This window comes from Phoca vitulina, unplaced genomic scaffold, assembly GCF_004348235.1.
Source record: "Phoca vitulina isolate PV1807 unplaced genomic scaffold, GSC_HSeal_1.0 scaffold16, whole genome shotgun sequence".
NCBI classification, from domain to species: domain Eukaryota; kingdom Metazoa; phylum Chordata; class Mammalia; order Carnivora; family Phocidae; genus Phoca; species Phoca vitulina.
The window spans coordinates 32739766-32764934 of NW_022589719.1; the positions used below are offsets into that span (position 1 = coordinate 32739766).

General features: G+C 38.8%; 1 protein-coding gene across 5 annotated transcripts in view; it reads left to right on the forward strand.

Annotated features, from left to right (window-relative positions):
• CUNH11orf80 (chromosome unknown C11orf80 homolog) overlaps window positions 1-25169 on the forward strand; it is a 99607-nt gene that overhangs the window by 59726 nt on the left and 14712 nt on the right. For 2 of the 5 annotated variants that reach the window (XM_032414472.1, XM_032414474.1), the window contains exons 6-13: window positions 1135-1190; window positions 1846-1917; window positions 3106-3301; window positions 11767-11917; window positions 14279-14425; window positions 18412-18533; window positions 19501-19611; window positions 21379-21477. In XM_032414472.1, coding sequence (XP_032270363.1) covers window positions 1135-1190; window positions 1846-1917; window positions 3106-3301; window positions 11767-11917; window positions 14279-14425; window positions 18412-18533; window positions 19501-19611; window positions 21379-21477 — 954 coding nt within the window. The remainder of the gene's footprint in view (window positions 1-1134; window positions 1191-1845; window positions 1918-3105; window positions 3302-11766; window positions 11918-14278; window positions 14426-18411; window positions 18534-19500; window positions 19612-21378; window positions 21478-25169) is intronic. The other 3 variants (XM_032414473.1, XM_032414475.1, XM_032414476.1) reach the window with 3 other exon arrangements.

Sequence of the window (25169 nt, forward strand, 5' to 3'; positions counted from 1 at the left end):
ATTCAGTTTAGATACTTTTTTTTTAAAGATTTTATTTATTTGACAGAGAGAGACACAGCGAGAGAGGGAACACAAGCAGGGGGAGTGGGAGAGGGAGAAGCAGGCTTCCAGCTGAACAGGGAACCTGATGTGGACCTCGATCCCAGGACCCTGAGATTATGACCTGAGCCGAAGGCAGACGCTTAACAACTGAGCCACCCAGGCGCCCAGTTTAGATACATTTTTTTTCCTCCTCTGTGCTTCATTTTTCTATTAAACCTGGATAATAAACCTTGCTGACTATCTCCTTCTTTTCCAAAGTGACTAGAAGAGCAAATCAGGAAATTTTGATAAAGTACTTCAAACTTTGGAGAGCTATAATTTTTATCATTAGCTATAGTTAGGTATGTTTATAGGGATGCATACCATTAAGTATGCTTTATAACTTCTCCTTTTTTTTCTCTTGCTAGCTTTCTACTTTTTCTGTCTTCAGCAGGGTTCAGTGCTTATTATGCCAGTCACTATTCTGAGTGCTTTCCACGCACTCACTCACTTACCCCATGCAACAGCCCTTGTGAAGTAGGTTTTATCATCATCATTCTCATTTTATAGTTGACGAAACTATAGTACAGAGGTTAAGTAACTTGCAGAGCCAGGATTTGAATTCAGGCAGTCTGGCTCTAGAGTCCTTTATTACCCATTATGTTACATAGAAAGAAAAATGTAGGTCAAACAGTGACAGTGAAGAACAGTGAAGTAAACTGGAGGGAGGACAAAAGTCATATGGGGGCAGGGGAAGAAAAAGCAAAGAAAAAAGCATGGAATGTTCTATGTACAAAAACAATGGAAAGAATAGAGAGAAAAATTGATAGTTCCTTTAAGGGGGAGAAGAGATAACATTGGGAGAAGAGCAGAGAACAAAGGGTAGGATTTACTGATAATCTATGGCCACTTGGAATTGAAGTGTAGGACTCAATATATTTAAGATGCAGAGTTTGAGCACAGATAAATGTTAATTGTGTTAATTATGTTTAGGGAAAGTGCAAGTGAAAAAAAGGGGATATAAAGAATATCTTCCCCTTCAGGAATTAAGTATGGAAGTTTTTAATCTCTGTCCTGGTTCGTGTTAAATCTCATACTCCATTTACTTTGCAGATTAAATTTAATTTCACTGTAAAGGTGAATGGAGTCCTTTCCATGGAAGTCTTTGGGTAAGTCCTTAAATCCATGGCTTAAGTTTATGCTGTGGCTTTATAGTTTTTCTCAGTCATTATTGTCCTGTTTCTAGTAGCTTCACAGTTTGACTTTTATTTTTTTTTTAAGATTTGTTTATTTATTTTAGAGAGAGTGAGAGCTCACGAGCCTGTGTGTGGGAGGGAGGGGCCGAGGGAAAGAGAAACCTAAGCCGACTCCATGCTGAGCGCAGAGCCTGACACAGGGCTCCAGGAAAGTCTCAATCTCATGACCCTGAGATTGTGACAGGAGCTGAAATCAAGAGTTGGACACTCAACCAGCTACGCCACCCAGTTGCCCCACAGTTTGACTTCTTGACCCAAAGTCACCCTGAAACTAGTTTCGAGACCCCCCACATTTTCTTATTCTATGTTAGCTTTAATTTTTTTTTTTCAGATTGAATAGATTTCTTTTCCTATGTTAGCTTTTAATGAGCCAGTAGATTCATCTAAACATTTCACATCTTTTCCTCTCACTAGAGTGGGTGATCTTAAAAGTTGCCATTTTTCCCCTTGGTTAATTGGTTATTGAATTCTAGGAATCTTTGAGGGTGGTGGTAGTCATGGGCCAAAATTTATATCAGGTAAAGATTGGTTTTAGAATCTCTGAAATAGGCTTTTTCTTTGTTTGCAGGACAAAGAATGAACCCACTTTGAACCTATCAAATGGAATTGCTCTTGTTATAAGCTGTCAGCATTATGTGAGGTGAAGGGTAAAAGCATTGTGGTCCCTCTCCATGTTTTAATCTCCTGTTATGAGTATGAATGTGGGTAGAAATTGAAAATAGCCTCACTTATCATTTCTTAGTGCCAGGTATCAGATTCTCTATCAGAAAAGTGGAAGTAAAACTTTGAAGCTATTTTTATTGAAAACTCTTATTATTTCTGGCTCCTTGAATATATTCTAATTGACCCAAGGACATGTGCCTTCTCTTTCCCATCTGTAAGTAAAACAAAATAAACCCTGCTAATTTCAATCTTATTTACATATGAGAAGAGAGGAATGACTTTAGATAGTAGTTACTTAAACTCTTGGCTAGAAAGATACTATGAATACAAAGGAATTCTTCGCATGTTATTTTTTGTGCATCAACATTTTGCATATGTTCAGAAATCATCTCTCTACCTCCACCTTCTTCAGACTACAAAAAAAATCCATGGAGAAGATGGTAAATAAATGGAATAGAACCCTCTGCCTTGCCTTCCTATGCTGTCCACCTACCACAGAATCCAAAGTGAACATGCATTTTAGCAAGAAAAAAACTAATTTATTATTAAGTCCAACTAATTTATTCTTTATTCAGTAGTTTTCCACTCCGTTTGTATGCCCTGAACCGTCACTGGTAGTCATAGGATCTTAAGGCTTGAAGAGATTGCCCATGGCTTTTTAGTCTGTTTTTTCACTCTTAGAATTACAATTCAGATTAGATTTTTTTTATTCTTTAATATGTGCAGGAAACAAAGCCCCCACCCCTTATCTTTCTTTAGTAGTCCTCTGCTGTCATACAATCTTTTCAGATAGACAGCTCATTATCACAGATTTACTGAAAAATTTTAAGCCTCTGAGCCAGTGTTTGTGGACATATCTTCCTGGATGACCTGATCAGTTTAAAGAGAGAGGTAAAGAAAGCTTCGTTGGGTGTGGAGCCTACTTTATTTATTTATTTATTTATTTATTTATTTTTAAAGATTTTATTTTAAGTAATCTCTACACCCAGTGTGGGGCTCAAACTCACAACCCCGAGATCAAGAGTTGCACACTCTTGATCTGAGGGAGCCAGCCAGGCGCCCTATCGTGGAGCCTACTTTAAAAAAAAAAAAAAAGAGAAGAAAAGAAAAAATAATTTCTTAAGAACCAAAAAAAGCTAAATTTGTCTTACCTGTTTTTTGACAGTAGACCAAAATTTGGTACAGCTGAATTACTCTGCAGCAGAATCCATCCTGTGCTAGGACATCCAGTAATGCTTCTCATCCCTGATGACATGGCTGGCCTGGGCTTGTTGGGAGAGCTGATACTGACTCCAGCGGCTGCTCTGTGTCCCTGCCCAGAGGTCTTTTCGAACCAGCTGAGTAGGATTTCTTCGGTTTCCATATCCTTTTGATGATAGAGTCCATCAAAATCTTCAAATTCATTGTCTTGAAAAATGAATTTTTTAAAGATTTTATTTATTTATTTTAGAGAGGGAGACAGTGAGTGGGGGGAGGAGCAGAGGGAGATGGACAAGCAGACTCTGAGCTGAGTGTAGAGCCCCATGTGGGACTCAATCCCATGACCCTGAGATCATGATGTGCACTGAAATCAAGAGTTGGATGCTTAATTGACTAGGCCACCCAGGCACCCTGAAAAATGAATTTTTCTATCTCAATTCTAGAAAGCCCTTGGCATATAAACTCTGTGCCTAGAAGCCAGTATGATTTGTATAAAAACAAAAATCCATTATGAAAGCCAAGCTTGAGAATTTTTCAAAAAAATTGAAAACTATAAAATGTGACACATGTGCCACATACTTTTCATGTAATTTAGTATGACTGAAGCATGGAATGAATGGTGCAAGCAGGAAAGATGAGGCTGGGAAAGTAGTTGGAGTGGAACATGGCTCTTGTGTGCCACACTAAGGAGTGTGAACTTCATTCTCTTTATAGTGGGAAACCATTGGATGTTTTAGGAGTCTCAGGCAGCATCATACAGTGGGGTAGGAGAGAGAAGTCAGCAAACACTAAGTAAATAAGTAAGTGACCTGGCAAGAGATAATACTTGCCTAAGTTAAACGTGTGATGAGCATGGAAAAAAGAAACTTACCACTTGAAGGAATCAACATAATGAGGCAACCAGTTCATTGTTAGGGTAGGGAGAGATTAGGGGCAGGGAATAGCCAAAGTTGATGTCAAGATTTCTACATCCAGAAGAGGCAAATCTATAGAGACAAAGTGGGTGGAGAGGGATTTTTTGGGGAGTGATAAAAATGTTCTAAAATTGTTGGTGTTGATGGTTGCACAATTTTTTGAATATACTACTACCTATTTAATTGTGCACTTTAAATGGGTCAATTTTATGTTATGTGATATGTTTAAAACTCAGTAAGCTGTTTAAGAACATTTCCATAGATGGCTGATAGAATAATGACACTGTCAATTAGATGCAAATCATAAATGGCAGATTTGGAAGGTAAAGAAGATTAGCTTAGCTTTAAACATGTTAGGTTTATGGTTCCTGCAGGATGTCCCTTGAAAATGGCAAACAGCTACATAGAAATTTTGGTCTGGAAATTGGAAATGATCAGATTTAGAGATAAATTTTAGAGCCTCAACATTTCCTCCCATGGATTTAGTATAGCATAGTGCTTTGGTTAGAGCATGGCACAAGAGTGTAAATGCTGGATTCACCACTAATTGGCTGTGACTTTATGCAACTTACTTAACCAGCCTAAGCTTTTATTTCATCAGCTTTAAAACAGAGATAATAATACTTTGTAGATTTATTTATTTCCCCTTGCAAAGGTTTTGTTGTTGTTATAGCTGTTCTTTTGGGATTTGTTTGTTTGTTTTAGGATTGATTATATACTAACCTATGTGAAGCTCCTAGCATACTGCCTGAGATATAGTAAGTGTTCAATAAATATTAGGTGTTGGGCGCCTGGGTGGCTCAGATGGTTAAGCGTCTGCCTTCGGCTCAGGTCATGATCTCAGGGTCCTGGGATCGAGTCCCACATCAGGCTCCCTGCTCCTTGGGAGCCTGCTTCTCCCTCTGCCTCTCTCTCTCATGAATAAATAAATAAAATCTTTAAAAAAAAAAATAAAAAAAAATAAAAAAATAAAAATAAAAATAAATAAATATTAGGTGTTGTTATATGATTGAAGCTATAAGAGTAAATGTAGTTATATATAGTAGAATATAAAGAATAAGAACAGAAGAAGGCCAAGACCAATGTCAGCTGAAAATATCATTAGGGAGGAGGAAGGAGCGGGATGGTGATAAAGACTATGCATGGACTTTTGGATTTTAAAATCTTAATATCTAGGTCATATAGAAGAGTATAAAGTAAAATATAAAATTTTCTCCTTCCTCCTCATCCCATTCCCCAGAGGGAATAAGGCACATTTTTCTATCCTCTTGAAGTTTACATTTAGTGGGACATGTTAATAAATAGATGTCAGGTAGTGATAAGTACGGTAAAGATAAAATAAAGCAGGTAAAGAGATAATGATAGGGAAGTTATTTTAAATATTATAGTCAACGGAGACTCTAGGGAGGTGATGTTTTATTTAGTGAAGAGAAAGAGAGCTAACAAAACTGGTAGGATTTCAGTTTCTGAAAATGGCAAACTAGGTAATTTAGACCCACCCCCCCATTGAGGACAAATGCTGGATGAAATGTTAAAACATCATAAAAGAATCTAAGAGCTCTAGTGAGTAGGAAGGAATTTCTGGGCCAACATAGGAAAGAACAGGAATAGCAGAAAGCTTGAGCCCAACACTGGGGGCTGCTTTTGCCCTGAGGTCATTTGCAAATTAGAGCAAGCAGACAAGAGGCTAATATGCACTTCTGAATCAATGTAGGACAAGAAGGCCAAAGAGTTTAGGGCCTGCTGAGCTGGGGTGCTGTTAAAAGCACCTCTTGTTTTGGGCAGGGATAACTAAAAGGTTACACTTTAAGGAGTAAGGTGAACCTGAAATAAACCATCCTTCACATGAACTCATATATTTTTTGGGTCATCTGGAAAGGCTAGAAAATCTTAAACTTTCAAAATGGATTAAAATGATTCTAGATTTCTAATTCTCCCAGATGCCTTGTAGAAGCAAACAAAAATTCTTTCTAGCTAGCTAGATAACCACATCTGTGCTTCAGATTATTTAACAAATACTTTCTCAAAATGTCCAGCTCATGTGCATATTTCTCTCTCTCTCTGTCATACACACACACACCCCCACACCCTCCCACCCCCACACCTAGATAAAAGAGTGGACAAGGTAACATGAATAAGAGCTAGCAAAAACAATAGCAACAGAAGCACCCAGTGGGACTCCAGATGTTGGTAATATCAGACATTGATTTTAAAAATAAAAAATTATGTTTACTATGCTTATGAAATTGAAATCCAAGCTTAAAAATCTTGCCAGGGAACTGTAAACTATAAAATGTGACATAATTTTTTAAAAAACCAAACAAATTATAGAACCAAAAAATACAATGACCTGTATTGAAATTAGGAAGGTTTAACAACAGATTAGATATAGCATAAGTGAATTTGTGAAGTAAAAGATGAGGATAGCAAAAACTTAGTAAAATAAAGCAAAGAGAGACAAAAGTATGGAAAATACAGAAGAGAGGTTAACAGGTGAGAGGAAACAGTGAGACCATTTTAATGTACATTTAATTCATGTCCCAAAGGAGAAGAGAGAAAATGGGGCAGAAACAGTCTTTGAAGAATTAATGGCTGAAGCAACTAAGACAGATTTCAGAGCTTAATAATCAAGCAGGATAAACAAAAAGATATCTATATCTGTAGAAAATCAAAAACAAGGAGGAAAATCAGCTAAGGAAGATGGATTTTCTTCAAAAGAGAAACAAATTGACAGCTGATTTCCCCATACCAACAGGATGTAGTAGTATAATAGTATTAATGTCCTGAAACTAAAAAATCAAGCTAGAATCCCATAGCCAGTAAAAGTATTTCTCAAGATAAAAGATAATGAACTTACCTATATAGATTAATGTCATAATTCATACAGTAAGAAGAATTAATTCAACTGACTTTAGAACATAGTGTTTTGGTGTACATTCTTGGTGGGATATACTCTAAGGATGAAGTGAACTGTAAAGCACTCTTGAAATTCATTTAGTGGTCTTGATTCTTTTTTTTTTTTTTAAGATTTTATTTATTTGACAGAGAGAGACAGAGTGAGAGAGGGAACACAAGCGAGGGGGATGAGAGAGGGAGAAGCAGGCTCTCGGCAGAGCAGGGAGCACTATGCGGGGCTCCATCCCAGGGCCCTGGGATCATGACCTGAGCCGAAGGCAGACGCTTAACGACTGAGCCACCCTGGTGCCCCTAGTGGTCTTGATTCTTAATAATGACATTGGTATTATACTGAAATTATCGTATACGTACTTATTATAAAACAAGTAATTATATTAACATTGTTGGGAACCAGAATTTTTAGAATAAGATATAGGAGTTTAAATTCAAAGAAATATTTTTATTTTGAAATAAAAAAATATTGGGCGCCTGGGTGGCTCAGTTGGTTAAGTGACTGCCTTCGGCTCAGGTCATGATCCTGGAGTCCCTGGATCGAGTCCCGCATCGGGCTCCGTGCTTGGCAGGGAGTCTGCTTCTCCCTCTGACCCTTCCCCCTCTCATGTACCCTCTCTCATTCTCTCTCTCAAATAAATAAAATCTTTAAAAAAAAAAGAAATAAAAAAATATTTTAAAGTAATCTTAAAGTGGAATTGAAGATACCAATATGTACCCCCAAGTTTTCTGACTTTTGAAATTATATATTTCTTAGCTTTGTCTGCTAAACAAACAAAAAACAAACAAACATAGAAACAGTGAGCACTCCTAGTACCCAGAATGTGTTCTCTAAATGTCATTGCTCACTAAAAAGGAGGAATGACTGATTCCAGGTCTAAAGTAGAAGATGAGGGGTGCCTGGGTGGCTCAGTCAGTTAAGCATCTGCCTTCAGCTCAGGTCATGATCCCAGGGTTCTGGGATCAAGTCCCACATTGGGCTCTCTGCCCAGGGGGAAGTCAGCTTCTCTCTGCCCTTTTTCCTCCCTCCCCCCCCCCCCCCCCTCATACTCTCCCTCAAATAAATAAAATCTTAAAAAAAAAAAAACGTACAAGACGAGCCTGGGTATCTTATGTTGATACAGAAAGCAAAGAAGCTATCGAAGTCCATGAGATTATGTCAATTTCAGAAATTCTGTCTCCAGCCAAGAACAAATAACAGGGACTGGATCCAACCTCCTACCTTGAACAATTTTAAAAAATGGACAAATTATATAAACAACAGATAGTATAGGACAGTAGGTCTAGAGAGAGGAGAAACAGACAAACCCTGTGTGGCACCACTGTACTACCTAGAGAGAAGTTCATAGGGAGGGCGTATCCAACTAGAGTCTAGTGGATCTCTCTGAGTTGAGAAGACAAAGTTCAGAGTTCAGGAAGGTTTAGGCAGCTAGAAATTATAGAGAAGAGTACCAAAGAGGAGATAAATACACAGAGAGAGCTCCAGACAGAGGAGAATTCCTGGGGAACACACAGAGCTGGGAATGGTTTCTGTTCTACCACGCAGGATAGAAAATCTCGTATTTCATAAAATATCAGTTGGAGTCCTAAGAAGGGTTTGCCTGAATATAGTGAAGGAGTTAGCCCTAGCCCTAGCTTCCCTGGTCCCACCTAACAAAGCTTAAAAGTAAGACTCAAAAGACTCAAACTATTATTCCCAAGTAACTTTATAGTGTCCCAGAAAAAAAATTCAAGAATATTTACAGGAATGCAAAAATGTCCTGCATTCCACTAGATAAACTTTGCAATGCTGGGCATCCAATAAAAAATTACTTGGCATGCAAACAAGCAGGAAAATAGGACCCATAATGAAAGAAAAAAAAAATCGGTCAATGAGAACTGCCCAGAAATGACAGAAGTAATAGGATTAGTAAACAAGGACATTAAGACAGGTATAACTGTACCCATATATTCAAGGTGTAAGAGGAAAAGATTGAACATATTAAGTAAAGACACAAAAGATCTAAAAAAAACACCCAAATTGAATACCTAGACATAGAAATTAGAATTTTTAGGGTGAAAATACGCTGGATGAGATCAGTGACAGATGTACACATTGCAGAGGAAAAGATTAGTGAGCTTGAAGACATGGCAGAAGAAACCAAAATGAAACAAAAAAAGACTAAAAAAGTGAACAAAGCTTCAGTGAACTGTGGGATAACTTCAAGTGGCCTAATTCAGGGACATGTGATTGGATTCCTGCAGGGAGAGAGGGCAGATAAAATATTTGAGGAAATAATGTCCCCCAAATTTCCAAATTTGCTGAAAAGTATAAACCTGCAGATGCAAGAAGATAACAAACTTTAAACATAAGAAACTTGAATAAAATTATATCAAGACACACCATAATCAAATTGGTTAAAGCCAATAATAAAGAAAAAACCTTAAAAGCGGCTAGAGGTAAAAAGACATATTAACATACTGGGGAACAAAGATGAGAATTAAGATTTCTCATTGGAAACTGTAATCTAGGAGAAAGTGAAGCAATGTTTTTATTTTATTTTTTATTTTTATTCTTTTTAAGAGAGCACGTGAGTGGGGGGTGGAGGGGCAGAGGGAGAGGGAGAATCTTTTTTTTTTTTTTTAGATTTTACTTATTTATTTGAGAGAGAGCACATGAGAAGGGGGAGGGTCAGAGGGAGAAGCAGACTCCCTGCTCAGCAGGGAGCCTGATGCGGGACTCAATCCCGGAACTCTAGGATCATGACCTGAGCCGAAGGCAGTCGCTTAACCAACTGAGCCACCCAGGCGCCCAAGATAGTTGACTTTTTAAAGCAAAAAAAAAAAAAAAAAAATGCCATCAGTATATAAGATTTATAACGTATGTCGAAGTAAAATGAGTGACAATAGCACAAAGACCAAGAGGGGAGAAATGGAAGTATATTATTGCAGGATTCTTTTTTTTTTTTTTAAGATTTTATTTATTTATTTGACAGAGACAGAGACGGTGAGAGCAGGAACACAAGCAGGGGGAGTGGGAGAGGGAGAAGCAGGTTTCCCACTGAGCAGGGAGCCTGATGTGGGACTCGATCCCAGGACTCTGGGATCATGACCCGAGCCGAAGGCAGCTGCTTAACGACTGAGCCACCCAGGCGCCCTTATTGCAGGATTCTTACACTTTATGTGTGTGAACTGTTATATCATTTAAAAGGAGATGGTGATAAAGTTGTATACTATAAAGCCTAAATTTATAGTATAAATCCCTAAGTTTCTACAACAAAGAATTATAATGAATAAATCAAAAAAGGGGATAAAATGGAATTAAAAAAACCCCCAGTCCAGAATAGAATCCAAAAATAGAAGAGGGAAATACAAGGAACAAATGCAAAACACGTAAGAAGATGGTAGATTTAAACCCAACCATAGCAGTATTTATATTAAATGTAAATGGTTTCAACAACCCAATTAAAAGATAATCACACATTTTGACTCTTGAGACACTCCACTCTTACTGAGTTTGCAGTACCTCAAAGCTCCCCTGGCTCTAAACAGTGAATGTGTTGGCCTTAGCTCCTGTGTAAATGTCTTGGATTTGTGATGGAGACTTCATTTATGGGTACTGTCTCCCTTCGTTCTGCTGTGACTTTTCATAATGTCCCAGTGCCTACGAGTGAGGATTTTAATCTTCTTCACACTTAATGCTTCATGTTTACCCTATTAAAAAGAGGATGAAAACAAACAAAAAGATAAAGGAAAATATATTTCTGGTTTCTTTAGCCTTGGTTCAGGGGACAAAAAGGATTAAGTATTAGTTTTTTGGTTTTTTTTTAAGATTTTATTTATTTGACAGAGAGAGACACAGCGAGAGAGGGAACACAAGCAGGGGAGAGGGAGAGGGAGAAGCAGGCTTTCCGCTGAGCAGGGAGCCCAGTGCAGGACTCCATCCCAGGACCCTGGGACCATGACCTGAGCCGAAGGCAGATGCTTAACGACTGAGCCATCCAGGCGCCCCTAAGTATTGGTTCTTAACTGGATAATTTTGCCCTCAGAGGACATTTGGCAATGTCTGGGGATATTTTTTGACTGTCATGACTCAGGGGGAGGGTGCTACTGGCATCTAGTGGGTAGAGGCCAGGGATACTGCTAAACATCCTACAGTGCACAGGACAGCCCCTACAACAAAGAATTATCTGGCCCAAAGTGCCAGTAGTGCCAAGGTGGAGAAACCCTAGGTGAAAAGCAAGGCGAGGGTAGGAGTGAACTCAAGAAAAGGAAACCATTTCAGAGGCCTGGCCGCCTTCGTCTTGGTTAGAGAATAGGGTTAGAGGAGGTAAGGAGTTTCCTTTTTAATCTGAATATACTCAAATACTTACTGAAAGATATTTTTGTATATACTTCTAGCATGTATCACACCATATTTTACTGATTTTTACCTGTATCTCCAGTACTAATATATATGATAACTCAAAGGTAGGTATTAAATCTGGATGTTGATCTTTGTATTCTCTGAACTTAGTATGGTGTTTAGCGTGTAGTACCACTCAAACCTACGATGGAGTGAGTGGGATGAATATATAAACTAATCGTCCCAATACTATACCTGTCGCACACACTTATTAAACCCAGAATAAATTTCTAGGAATTCTAGTGGATCTATCTCTGGTGCCTCACACGTATATTCAATGTGGAAAGCCTTAATACATAATCATCTGGCACCCTAGTTTATTTCTGGGAGTGTGAACCAGGTCAGTGTTATGTTTGTTTTATGCAAATGAATACATAGTCATAAAAAACTAAAATTTGGTAGTTTTCTTTAGCAACTATACATATTTCTATATGGACCCTCAGGTCTGCCTCTGATATTGCCAAGTCAGGAGCAGCCAACTACTACTGTCTTCAAAGATACCTCTTATTTCATTGACTGGAAGAAATACCACTTGTGTATGGTGCCCAATTTGGATCTCAATTTGGATAGAGGTATATCTCCCTCTCTCTGCACAGGAGTAAAGAAACCTGGAGAATATTAGAGAAATGCAAGGAGATATAAATAGCAGGTGTACATAAAAAATAGGACACAGTGATCTGATGGTTTAGGTTGGGGGCCACTGGTGGGGGTCTGGCTAAGTTTGAGAATCTACGTGAAGTGCGGCAAACAGGTCAATAGTCAAAGCCGCATTAGAGCCTAACTGTTTTGGTATTACATGTTAATGCTGGTTTTCCTCATTTCCTCTACTGCCTCCTCTCTTCCTGGTCCTCTTGAGGTAGTCAGTAGGCCTCCGTCTTATAAGGACTTGTTCAGAGGGTTTCTGTTGTACCTTAATCTGTCAACTCTGGGGTTTTAGAAAGGTTAGTAACATCATTGAACTATTATGGAAGAGAAATGTTTCCTGATGAAATGAGAAAATGCATATAAAATTACTTATAAAAAATTAAAACACCATATAAATTCAAAGCAGGAGTATAAACCATGTAGTAATCAACCTAGGAAGCTGGCTGTAGTATTCCTGTAGAGCATAACCATATTAACTTTGGGTGAATCACACTGAGAGGTGGACGCTTAATAACTGGACCAAAAAATAAAACTGGAGAGTAGGGATATGCAACCATGAGGTGATATCTAGGAGGTTTACAATCTTTTTTTTTTTTTCTTTTTAAGATTTTATTTATTTATCTTAAAGAGAAAGAACAAGTAGGGGAGCAACAGAGGGAGAGGGAGAAGCAGGCTCCCCGCCAAGCAGGAAACCTGATGTGGGGCTTGATCCCAGGAACCTGGGACCATGACCTGAGCTGAAGGCAGATGCTTAACCAACTGAGCCACCCAGGCGCCCCAATTTTTTTTTTTTTTTTACCCACACATCCTTCCCCTTTATCAGTCTCTCTATTGGAATCTTACATCAGCATTTAAATTGGCTCACGTCTTCCTCATTTGTAAAACAGAAGAGAACTCCCTCTGCCCTCCCATCTACACCCGTCTATACTGTCTACACCGAGTGCATCCCTTCCCCTGTCTCCACCTCTCCCTAGGGGCCCCACAGGCACCACCTAACTGCACACTTGCAGAGGGAGTGGGGGGTGGGTGTAGGAGGTTTACAGTCTTGAGCTTGACTGTTGTTTGCTAGAATCCTCTGAAATTTAGAAAGTAGTCTGGTAAACTGGATGCTGAGGAAGGTGACCAGTGGGGAAGAGGCATTCTAGAGCTGTGACTGGTATGAGAAGACTGAAGCCTCCTGGGATGGAGAAGTATCTCAGGGGGAATGATAGAATCTTCTCTAGGAAGTAAGACTCAGAGTAAGGATTTTTTTTTCTTGAGTAGGTAGTTGTTCCAGAGGGTGCAATGAAAGGAGGAGGGTGTCTTTGAACAGGGTCTGTGGAGGTGAATGGTTTTGTGAAGAAAGAATGCCTGGTCTTAACAGGTGGGATGTCATGCCTTTAGAATTTTTGAATCTCTAGGGCTCTCCATATCTCCTTTTCTCTTTGAATTTTTATTTTCATGCTTTGTTGGTTTCCTTCGTTTTTTGCCAATTCCTGATGCCTGAGCTTGCTCAGTTTACTTTGGAAATGAGTAATGTAGAAAATGTCCCCTCATCTCCTTCCCTCCCTCATTACTCTAAAGGACAGAACCAGAATCCACATGGAGATACTTCTCTGTATGGATCTGGGTAGAATTTAGGACTATCATGATTGTATTCTAAAGGATCAAGGTGCTAGAAAGTGACTGTAGGGCATCAGATTACCTGGGAATACAAATATAATATGGTAATGTGGTTAAGAACACAGATTTTGAGTCTGTCTAAAACAGTTCCACCACTTACTGCCTCATGTTGGGCAATGTATTTAATCTATTGGTGCCTTTTTTTAAATCTGTAAAATGATATAAGAATAGGTCCTATGTCATAGTGTTGTTGAGAAGCCTATATTTAGATAGACCATGTGAAGAATTTAACACAATAAGTGGCATGTAGTAAGCATTTAATACAAATTAGCTGTCATCATTTTCATTACTCAGGTTTGACTCTGACCTCTGCCTCTTACTAGTGGTATCTATCTTAGACAGTTGTATGGGGAATTAATAAATGTATTAATGTTTCCCAATAAATTCTAAGGAGTGCTGTTTGATTTGCATTTTACACACCCAGTTGTTATTTTGATGTTTCTTTTGTGAGTCGCTATTATTTCCTTCCATCATGTGGATAGAAAAACAGGTTCAGGAGAAGAAGGGAGTGTTCTAATATAGATCTGTCTCAGATCCTTCTTTGTTTGAGGTATAGGTTCTTTATTTACGTAGCATTCTGAGGGCTTTACTTATCTTAGAATACTGTGTAATATCTTGTCCTCTAGATTTGGTGCTTCCAGATGTGAGTTATCAGGTGGAATCCAGTGAGGGAGATCAGTCTCAGAATATGGACTTCCATGGACAAACTCTGCTGCTTTTTCTCTTTGTGGATTTTCACAGCGGATTTCCAGTCCAGCAAACAGAACTGTGGAGTAGGTATAGGGGCTGCCAGTTTGGGTGTGCTTAAATGTTAAGAGAGTAAAGAAAGGGAGATGTTATATGATGCACATATCTGAATTACATATATTTCTGTAGAATAATGAATTTTAATGAGAAACCTTGCCTAAATAAGTTAAATTATATGCTTTATGGAAAAGATACGTATCTTGAAACATCACTTAAATGATGACGTTCCCAGATTTAGTGGGCCAGAAATTAGCGGATACTTCCTATAATGGTCTCTACAGAGTCTATTACCTTAGATGAATGGTTCTCAACCTTAGCTGCTGATATATTACCTGGGGAGCGTCTATAAAATGTCCAGACCTCACCCCCAGGGATTATGATTTCCTTGGACTGAGGCAGGATTCAGATATCAGTATGTTTTTAAAGCTCAGGCCTGAGAACTGTCCACCACGTTATCGCTTTTCCAGGTGGAATCAAGAAACATTACTGGCGTTACTTGGCCCTGATGCAGCATCTCTCTCAACTACAGCATAAGGACGTGTGGGAGTAGTATTGGTATGAATGACTTTATGTGATTGCCACGTAGACCTCTGGAAAGGGAGAAACTGTCCTTGTTCAGGCATACAAAGGGGGCCTTTACAGTTTATCTGACAAAGTGGTGATAACCTGTTATCAGAAAGGTTCTCTCTGTTGGTCCACGAAACAGATGCACCAAAATCACCTGCAGTATTTGAAAATGAGCTGCTTCCTGAGCCAATGATTAACTCATTGTTTTGTTACAATGTAAAAATATGGTATGGCTCAAGAATCTGCATTTTTAACAAGATACTCAGGTGATTTTTAAATATAGTAAAGTTTGAAGACCACTGAGTGTGAGTGGGAGTTGGCTTATGTGTTTAATCCAATAAACACTGAGATATAAATTTAAGTGTTTCTTTTTTTTAAGATTTTATTTATTTATTTGAGAGAGAGTGCGAGCAGGGGGAGGGGCAGAGGAAGAGGGAGAAGCCAGCTCCCTGCTGAGCAGGGGGCTTGATCCCAGGGCTTGACCAGGGATCATGATCTGGGCTGGGCCCAAGGCAGACGCTTAACCAACTGAGCCACCCAGGGGCCCCAAATTTAAGTGTTTCTCAATGCCCTCCTAAACTTAAAGGGAAATAGCAAGAAGTGGAGCTTATAAATGTCTGGGGAAAGGTTCATAAGCCTCTCCTTTGGTGCTCCTGATATGTTTCTGTGTTCTCTGTGAGCCAGTGTTTTTTCTTGGGACTCTACTCTCCAGCCATTCCAGTGCTTGTTTGGTATGGCCCTGCTCCCACTGAGTCATGAGAGACAGGAGACAGCTTACATCCCCAGATCAGAAGAGCTCGTGTGGACTGGTGCCAACTATTTATTGAACAAACTATTGTCAGCTGTGGGATTCTTCCTGCTGCCTGCCTTCTGTGCTTCTCCTGTCTTTTCCCAGTATCTATATGTTGTTTAGGGGAGAAGCACACTGCTTTCCTGGGCTCTGGCTTGCAACTCTTCGTTTGAAGAGCTGTTGTTGTCTGGTGCTCCACTGTTCCATTCATCAAGGCCCTGGAATGGGAGCATAGAAGTGACCCACGCTAATGAGGCTTCCAGCAGGGAGGACAAAGTGAGGATGCCTAGGGTTGTTACCTCCTGCGCTCATATGGACAGAGGCTGATAAGAGGAGCATCTTAGTGGAAAGGACTTCAGGGTAGAATCAAGAAAGCTGGGTTTAATTTTAGTTCTGCTACCAAATTCCTCAGTGATTTTTGGGAAGCAAGTCACATAAATCATCTGATCTTTCCTTTTCATATATTTAATGTGAGATTGTTAGACTAGGTGCTATCAAAGGCCCTTCCAAGTCTAAAGACCCATAAGACTTAAGATCTACTGTCTTGGCAGGGCTTTCTGGTTGGTTGTTATTTGGTTTTGATTTTGTTTTGTTTTTGTTTTTGTTTTTTGAGGTGTGCTAGAGGGATTACCACATTCAGTCTTCCCTAGGATGACATAAAGTCTCATACCACTTTCTGAATCCTATTGAACACACCTGAAGGACTGATTCCTCAAAAACCAGTGTTTCCTGTCATTCTTGTAGTAATGTGAGAGTTTATACATCTTTGTTTAGCTTGGCTCTGAAGGCCTGTAGCATCTCAGGTAGTGACATTCGATATTGGATTAAATAGAAATTCATCACTGCATTAGTAAACATACTAAGTATCTTTTTTTAAAAAAAGATTTATTTGAGAGAGAGTAGGGAGGGGAAGAGAGAGAATATCCTGAAACAGACTCCCCGCTGAGCATGGAGCCCAATGATGATGATGCTGGGCTTGATCCCAGGAGCCCAAGATCATGACCTGAGCCGAGATCATGACCTGAGCTGAAATCAAGAACTGGCCGCTCAACTGACTGAGCCACCCAGGAGCCACCCAGGAGCCACCATACTATCTATCTTTTTAAATTCCCTTACACATCTGGTAGTTTAGGACGAGCCTTTGGAAAAGGATGTATGGTGAAGGTAGGTAGATATAGATACATGGATAGAGATACAGTAATTATATCTTCCTTTTCCCTTATTCTTTCTCATATCCTTGAAAGCTTTCTCTAGAGCTACTTTTAGGAAACAGATTGTGCAGAACTACAGTCTGTTTCCATGTGTCTTAAAAAAATCACTTAACTGGCCTCCTGCCCACCTTGTCATGGTAACTTTTCTATGATTAACTCATTATTTTGCTACAACGTTAAAGGCATCTGGTAGTATCAGCAGTTTTAGGGGAACAAACTTGTAGCTTTTTAATTAAATGTCTGCTTTCAAAAGGGGCCTAACTGATTTCTTGAGGCTATTCTTAGCACCAAACAATAGAAAACAGTAACCCATACGATTTCATCATAGCAATAGCGATATTTTCCCTTTGAATATTGCAATGTACATTTCAAAACACTTCATATATATTATCCCAGTGTATCTGCACAACATGCCTGTGAGAGCAGGTGGTATAAAGCCAATTTTAGTTTTGAAGTGAGAAAAGTGAAGGGACTTGGTCACCACAAGTTAGAGGTAGAATTCACTCTAGAATCTGTGTTCTCCAGACTCCAATTTCAGACCCCTTTTGAGCAGACCACATTTTACATTCCTTTCTGGGAAAGCATCATGGCGCATTGTGGTAGAAAATGTACCTTCTGGTTTGCATTTTTAATGCAGCCCTGAGACAAGCCAGCCAGCTGTAGGCTGCTTCACCATAGTGCCTTTGAACAGACTATTTAGGGAAGAATAGAAAAACACTGAAAAAGGAAAGGTTAATTAAGGAGTATTTTCTCAGGTGTAAAGTGAATTTGTCTTCCCGTGTCTGTTGTCTCCGGGTCATCAATGCTAGCCTATTGTTGGATGACATATTTTGCCTATCACTCTTACCTGTTAGCTTTTCTTCTGAGCAGTAGTGCCTATGGTTACTTTATCAGAAATAGCCCCCATTTAAAAAGACCCTTATACCAGCAGTCTCAGAGTCATCATTGTGAGTGTTAACTTTTTCTGTATCACGGCATATGTGAAAGGATTGAGACCCTGACAGTAACAGTGGCTCACCACAACAGTGATGCTCACATAGGAAGGGTGTAGGGTAGACACTCTCCAACAGGCCTTTCCTTTTTCTCTTCCTCCTCCTCCTATCCATTGGGAGTCACCAGTATCATTGTTTATAGTATGTGGTATATATTTCTGTTTCTGATATGAATTAAACAGGATCCCTCACTTGTTTCTTCAAAAATAATGTCAACCTTCACATTTAATTTGTGAAGTCTCTTTCATTTGTAAGTGAAATTGGGTGAGTTTATAAGTTGCTGGGTTTTTTTTGGGGGGGGGGGTTGGTCTAAAAAAGTAATTATTTGTGGATAGGCAAAAGTGGTCTCTTCTTCCAAGAAGCCTCTTTCTCATTCCTGACTCACAGCGCATAACAGCAGTCTTGAAGTGGCCATTCTCATTCAAGGTTACCAATATTTTCCCTCCCCTTAGGAGTCCACACCTTGCTCACCACTCATCTCAGTGCCATCCTCACGGAGAGCCACAGTGTAGTGCAAGATTCCATCCAGGTTGCCGTGGACCAGGCCTTGGAACAGCATCACCAGGCTACCAAGGTAATAAGAAATTCATAACTCCTTGTCTCCTACTCTAAGAAAAAGAACTAGAGGATATGACAGCCTGAGGGCCCTTCCTCCCTTAATGCCTCTTCCTCTTTTGTCACCTTGGCTGATCCTTACATTGCCTCTAGCCTAGGAACTCAAGCTTTAACTTAGGATATGTCACTGTAACCAGCTTGCATAGTCTTACCTCCTAATAGGTGAATTTGAGTAAATAGGGACAAAATAATAGAGAAAAATGACTAATAATGAGCCTTTTCCTTATCTGTCTTCCCTTCCCACACATACTTCTGGAGCTACTGCTTCACTAAATCTTACATTCTTCCCTCATTTCTAATGCTTTATAACATCACTTTCTCTCTCTTTTTAAAAGATTTTTATTTATTTGAGAGAGAGAGTGAGCAAGAAAGAGCAAGTGAGCATGAGCGGGGGCGGGGGGAGCAGGGGAGAGGGAGAAGCAGACTCCCGCTGAACAGGGATCCTGATCCTGGGACTCCAGGATCATGACCTGAGCTGAAGGCAGAGGCTTAACCAACTGATCGACCCAGGCACCCCATCATTTTCTCTTCTTATCTGACTTACTGATTTCCTCTATCCTTTATACTTTCGGTAACATATTTCTTAACTTCATATGGCCCCCTTTCAGGGAAAAAAACACACTAAGAGAGCAAAGTTTAAAGCTTTTTTTTTTTTAATAGTAAGCGCATCTATTTTATTGCCTAGTGTCTCATGGCTTATCTTTTCTGAATGTGTCTGTGTCAATAAGTCATGTCTGTAAAAGAGGAGAACATTTTTCAATCCCTAAGTGTCCTTTATATGGCATGATCTCAGTAAGTATTGTTTATGGAGGGGGAAGAGTTGTTGAAATCCTGCTGTTACTGAAATCTTTGATTCCTTTGGGATTCTCTGAACCAGCAGCTTGGGATTATTATAAACTGCCATCTCTCCTTATTATGTTCCTTAGGATCATCAGAAATTGCAGGTCTCACTCTCAGTGGCTGTGAATTCCATAATGAGTATCGTGACTGGAAGCACCAGCAGTAGCTTTCGAAAGATCTGTCTCCATGCCCTTCAAGTTAGTAGGAGATTGGGGCTGCTTAAAAGTGCCAGGGTTTTAATGATGTTCTACTACCTAACGTAGTATTATGTACAGAGCTTTTAGAAACATTATTTCATTTTACCCTACTGTGGTCCTACATAGTATCAGGCCTGTGGTGTTTTAAGAAATATTTATTGAATGGATAGTTACATGTGTACTATTTTATAAATGAGAAAATAAGTTATCTAAAATTTCTACTTGCTTTAGGTCACATAGCTAGTTACAGTTAGAGCTAAGACTAGACAGTGATTCCCAGTTTCTTATTGAAGAATGTTTTGTTACCTCATGGTGACAGAAAACATTGGAAATAACTGAGTAGCCTTAAGTATTACACATATTTGGCAGTATGGAATAGTGTAACAATTGAAATCAGAGGCCTGAGTTCAGTTCTTGGCTCATTTACTTACTGGCTATGTGGACTAAGGCCTGTACTTAATTTTTCTGAGCTTCATCTATAAATTGGAAAAAATAATAGTACGTCAGAGGGTTATTACGAGGGCTAAGTGTGAACATGCATAGCACATGGTAGGTTCTGAATAAATGTTAGTTTCTTTCCTTTTAGGAATGTGTGCTGACCAATTGGTATTATCAGTGGGGTGACCCATTCATTCCATGTCTGTTGCTTTATTTTTTTTGTACTTTTTTCTTGAAAAAATAGTGTAATACATTCAAAATTTAAAATAATAGCTAATAATATTTATCACTGTATTTAAAAATTTTTGCATATTTTCTCAAGTTATATTGTATAGTTGTAACTGAAGAATTCTATATTCATATATAATTTGACATTTCCCCATTTCAGCTGTTTTAAAATTTGTATCAGTTACCCAGTTCTACTCCATTGGTTTAATCTAATTTAATAAACCATTCCCTTAATGAGAGACATTTAAGTTGCTTATGTTCTTTTTGCCAATATAGATAGTATTTCAGTTAATACCTCTGTGTGATATCTTGCTTCTTCTGAATTATTTCCTAGAATAAATTTCTATAAGTGGATTTACTAGGTCTAAGAGTATAACACCTTTATAATCTAGTGCATCCTACAGCTTCAGCTTTCTGGGTCATGTGGATAGCACAGGGTAATGAGAAGAATGCTACATTGGCAATCCTAAGGTCAGCCCTAACTTTTGTATTAATAAGCCATGCGATCTTAGGTGGGTCACCACTTCTTTTTGGATTTTAGTTTTCTCATCTATAAAATTAGTGTGTTGTATTAGGTGATTACTCTTGTCCCCTTTAACTCTAATATCCTGCAATTCTATACTAAAATGTAGAGGTTATTACCCATTCCTTATGGATGCTATTATCTTCTTCCTTTCTTCCCTAAAAGCCTTACCTGAGGGGAAGTTCTTATATCAGCCTTAGTTGAATATAGTGGAACCTCTGCTCTCCTGGAACTTGTTTTAGAGGAAAGCAGTTTATATAACCCCTTTATGAACAGATAGATCTCTGGGATATGTATTTCCTATAGAGATAGGAGAACAAAGGCCTTGTGTGAAAGATCTTGCTTAAGTAACAGAAATTGGAAGACCTAGGAGCCACAGCTACCTATCTCATGCCATGTATCCCAGGCCTTCTCTCTACTCCTGTATCCATAGGAGTTAAGGATACTCCTAACATAACGTGAGGGATGTCAGTGGTTTGCCTTCCTCTTTGTCTCATCCTCTTCCCATATCCTGTGGGTACCTTCCTTTTGGTTGCCAGTACTGGAATTCAGCATGTTTCATCTCTGACCCATTTTAGGCAGCTGACACTCAAGAGTTTGGGACCAAACTGCATAAATCATTTCATGAGATCACCCGGCACCGATTTCTTCCCTACTGCTCATGTGAGATGAAGCAGGTAAGTATAAAGTAATAATCAGTACTTTGGTGGAAATCTTCCATATTGATGTGTGGGAACTCTGAATACAGGGTGGTTAGGTGCAGGTACTTTAGATTGCACCATCTGAGGTTAGCTTTCAGCAAGGAAGCCTATGGTTCAGGAAAACTTTATAGAATATAGTATTATACAGAGATCAAGAGCATGGCTAGATGTTGCTCAAATTCCATTTCTGCTACTAACTAGTTGTGTAGTATTGTGAAAGCTATTTAATCTTTCTAAGCCTTAGTTTCTTTATCAATAAAATAGGAATGATGCATACCTAAAATGATTGTTGTGAGGTTTGGAAGGCAGCTATGCTCACCACTATACCACCAACGCAGATTGTTGTGAGGTTTGAATAAAATAATGTATGTAGAGTGCTGAGCACATAGCTACCATTACAGTGGTGATGATATAGTGGAGTATTTATGTTTAGTTTTGTCTAATCAAAACCATACTTTATTCACCTTTCTGGATGCTGGAGATAGAGAATTGCATTAGTTGGGATCTCCACCCTCAAGGAGCTCAAACAGCTTCATCTGGTTTTGTGACAGACTCCTCTAATGAGTGAAAGAATCGTAGCTGGGAAATTCTCTAGATCTCCAGATTCCAGGTATAGCTGGTAATAGTGTTCCAAGTAAAGCCCACTCTCTGGCTCTCTTTGCTCCAATCGGTAGGACTGGCTTTTGTGGAACTAAAGGATAATATGAGAAAATAAAGGAGATCACGGGTGATATTATTATACAGTGGCTTCTGGCCAAGATGGAGTGACAGGAACTAGATTTACTCTCCTGACTGAAATAACAAAAATCCAGACACAACATATAAAACAATGGTTCTCAAGACATTGGGCATCAATGAATAGGATAGTCTTTCCTGAGACATGGAAAATAAATGAAGTGAAGTGAGCCCTAGGATTACCCTAACATACTGCCTAGAGAAAGTACAGAGGCCATTGAACAAGGAGAAGGTATCTAGGCAAAGCCTAGTGGTCTCCCTGAGTTGAATAGATGAACCTGGGAGTTCCAGGATGCCAAGGCAGCTAAAGTTTTCAGGGTAGAGTACCAGAAAAGAGAGAGCTCCATAGAGAGAGAATTCTGGGAATCTGCAGGGTTCCTTCTCTTTTATTCAGATGAGAATGAATCAGCTCATTCTTGTGAAGAAACTATTCAGGTAAAGAACCGACTAGAAGGATTAAAGCGAATGATAGGCAGAGTTTACACGGGGCCAGGAATAGTGCATATTTCCATCAACCAGAGAAGAAAGCTTTATAATTTATGGAACATCATGTAGAATACTAAGAAGGGACTTGCCTTGGAAATGGAGAAAAATTAAACCTCTGCCTAATAAACACTCCCCTGGTCCTGCCTAACAAAGCTTAAAAGCAGAAGCAAGACGTAAAGGAATCAAATTGTTTCCAAGTAATTCAATAGCATCACAGAACAAAGGTCACGAATATTTATAGGACTATTAGAAATATCCAGCACCCATCACAGTAATATTCACAGTGCCTTGCATCCAATCAGAATTAACAGGCATGGTGAGAAGCAGGAATATACAACCCACAATGAAGAGAAAACCCAAGTCAGTTGATCAATCAATCATTGAATCAAAACTGATCCAGAACTGACACAGAAGATAGAATTAGTAGACAAAGACATTAAAAGATTTATTATTATAATGTATTCCATATGTTCAGGAAGCTAGAGGAAAGACTGAACATATTAAGTAGAGTGTGGAAGGTATAAAAAAGACCCAAAATGAACTGTAAAGATGAAAACTATGATGTCTCCAAGGTGGAAATTACACTGAATAGTACGAATGGCACATTGGACACTTAAGGAGAAACACATAGCAGTAGAAACTATCTGAAATGAAACACAGAGATTTAAAATAATAATAATAATAACAACAACAACAACAGTAGGGGCGCCTGGGTGGCTCAGTTAAGCATCTGACTCTTGATCTTGACTCAGGTAGTGATGTCAGGGTCATGAGATTGAGCCCTGCATTGGGCTCCATGCTCAGCATGGAGTCTGGTTAAGATTCTCTCCATCACAAACTAATGATGTACTATATGTTAGCTAACTAAACATAATAAAAATAAATAAATAACATAAAATAACTTAATCTGTTAAAAAAAAGATTCCTTCTCCCTTCCACCCCTCCCCACTCCACTCACCCCACCACTCATACACGTGCAAGCTCTCCCTCAAAAATAAATTAATTAGTTAATTAAAAGGGTGAGATTTCTTTACAAATAATAATAAAACATAGAACATCTGTGAGTTATGGGACAGCTTCAGGTAGCCTAAATATATGTGTAATTGGGGAATCTGAAGAAGAAATGGAGGCAGAAAATATATCTGAGCGAAAAATGGCTGAAATTTTTCCAAATTTGATGGAATCTATAAATCCAACAGATCTAAGAATCTTAAGAAACACCAAGCCCAAGAAACAAAACTACACCAAGACACATCATAATTAAATTGGTTAAAACCATTGGTAAAGAGAAAATCTTAAAAGCAAACAGGTGGGGAAAGCTTATTTACAAGGATAAGGATTACAGAAAATTTCTCATCAGAAACAGTATAAGCTAGAAGAAAATGGAGCAACATCTTTATAGTACTGAAGAAAAAGCCTTCAACCTAGGATTCTTTACCTAACAAAAATATCTTTTAAAAAAGAAAGATGAAATAAGGACTTTTTCTGACATATAGGAGTTGAAAGAATTCATTATCAGATGAGAAATGTAAAGGAAGTCCTTCAAGTAGAAGAAAAGTGATACCAGCTGGAAACGTGAATCTACACAAAGAAATGAAGAGTACTGAAAATGGTGACTACATGGATAAATATAAAGACTTTTTTCTTATTACTTTAATCTCTTTAAAACATAATTAACTTTTTTTTTTTTTTTAGAGTTTATTTGACAGAGAGACAGCGAGAGAGGGAACATAAGCAGGGGGAGTGGGAGAGGGAGAAGCAGGCTTCCTGCCGAGCAGGGAGCCCAATGTGGGGCTCAATCCCAGGACCCTGGGATGATGACCCAAGCTAAAGGCAGACGCTTAACGACTGAGCCACCCAGGTGCCCCAAAACATAATTAACTTTTAAAAACAAAAATAGCAATAATGTGAGGTTTATAACCTATGGTGAAGTAAACTGTATGACAACAGCACAAAAACCAGGAGGAGAAAAATGGAAATATACTGTTGTAAGGACTTATACTGTATGTGGAGTGGTATAATATTACTTGAAGGTAGACTGGTAAGTTAAAGATGAAAGGAACCATCAAAATAATACAACAAGGAGTTGCAGCTATTGAGCCAAGAAAGGAGATAAAATGGAGCCGTAAAAAATATTCAGCCCTCCAGAGAATGAGAAGACAAGCCACAGACTGGGAAAAAATAATTGCAAAAGACACATATGGTTAAAAGACTGTTATCCAAAATATACAAAGAACTTTTAAAACTCACAATTAAAAAAATTTTAAAACAGGCCAAAAACCTTAACAGATACCTCACCAAAGAAGACACAAGATGGCAAATAAGGACATGAAAAGATGCTCCACATCATATGTCATCAGGGAAATGCAAAGTAAAACAATGAGATATCCCTACACACCTATTACGATCACCAAAATCCAGAACACTAATAACACCAAATACTATAA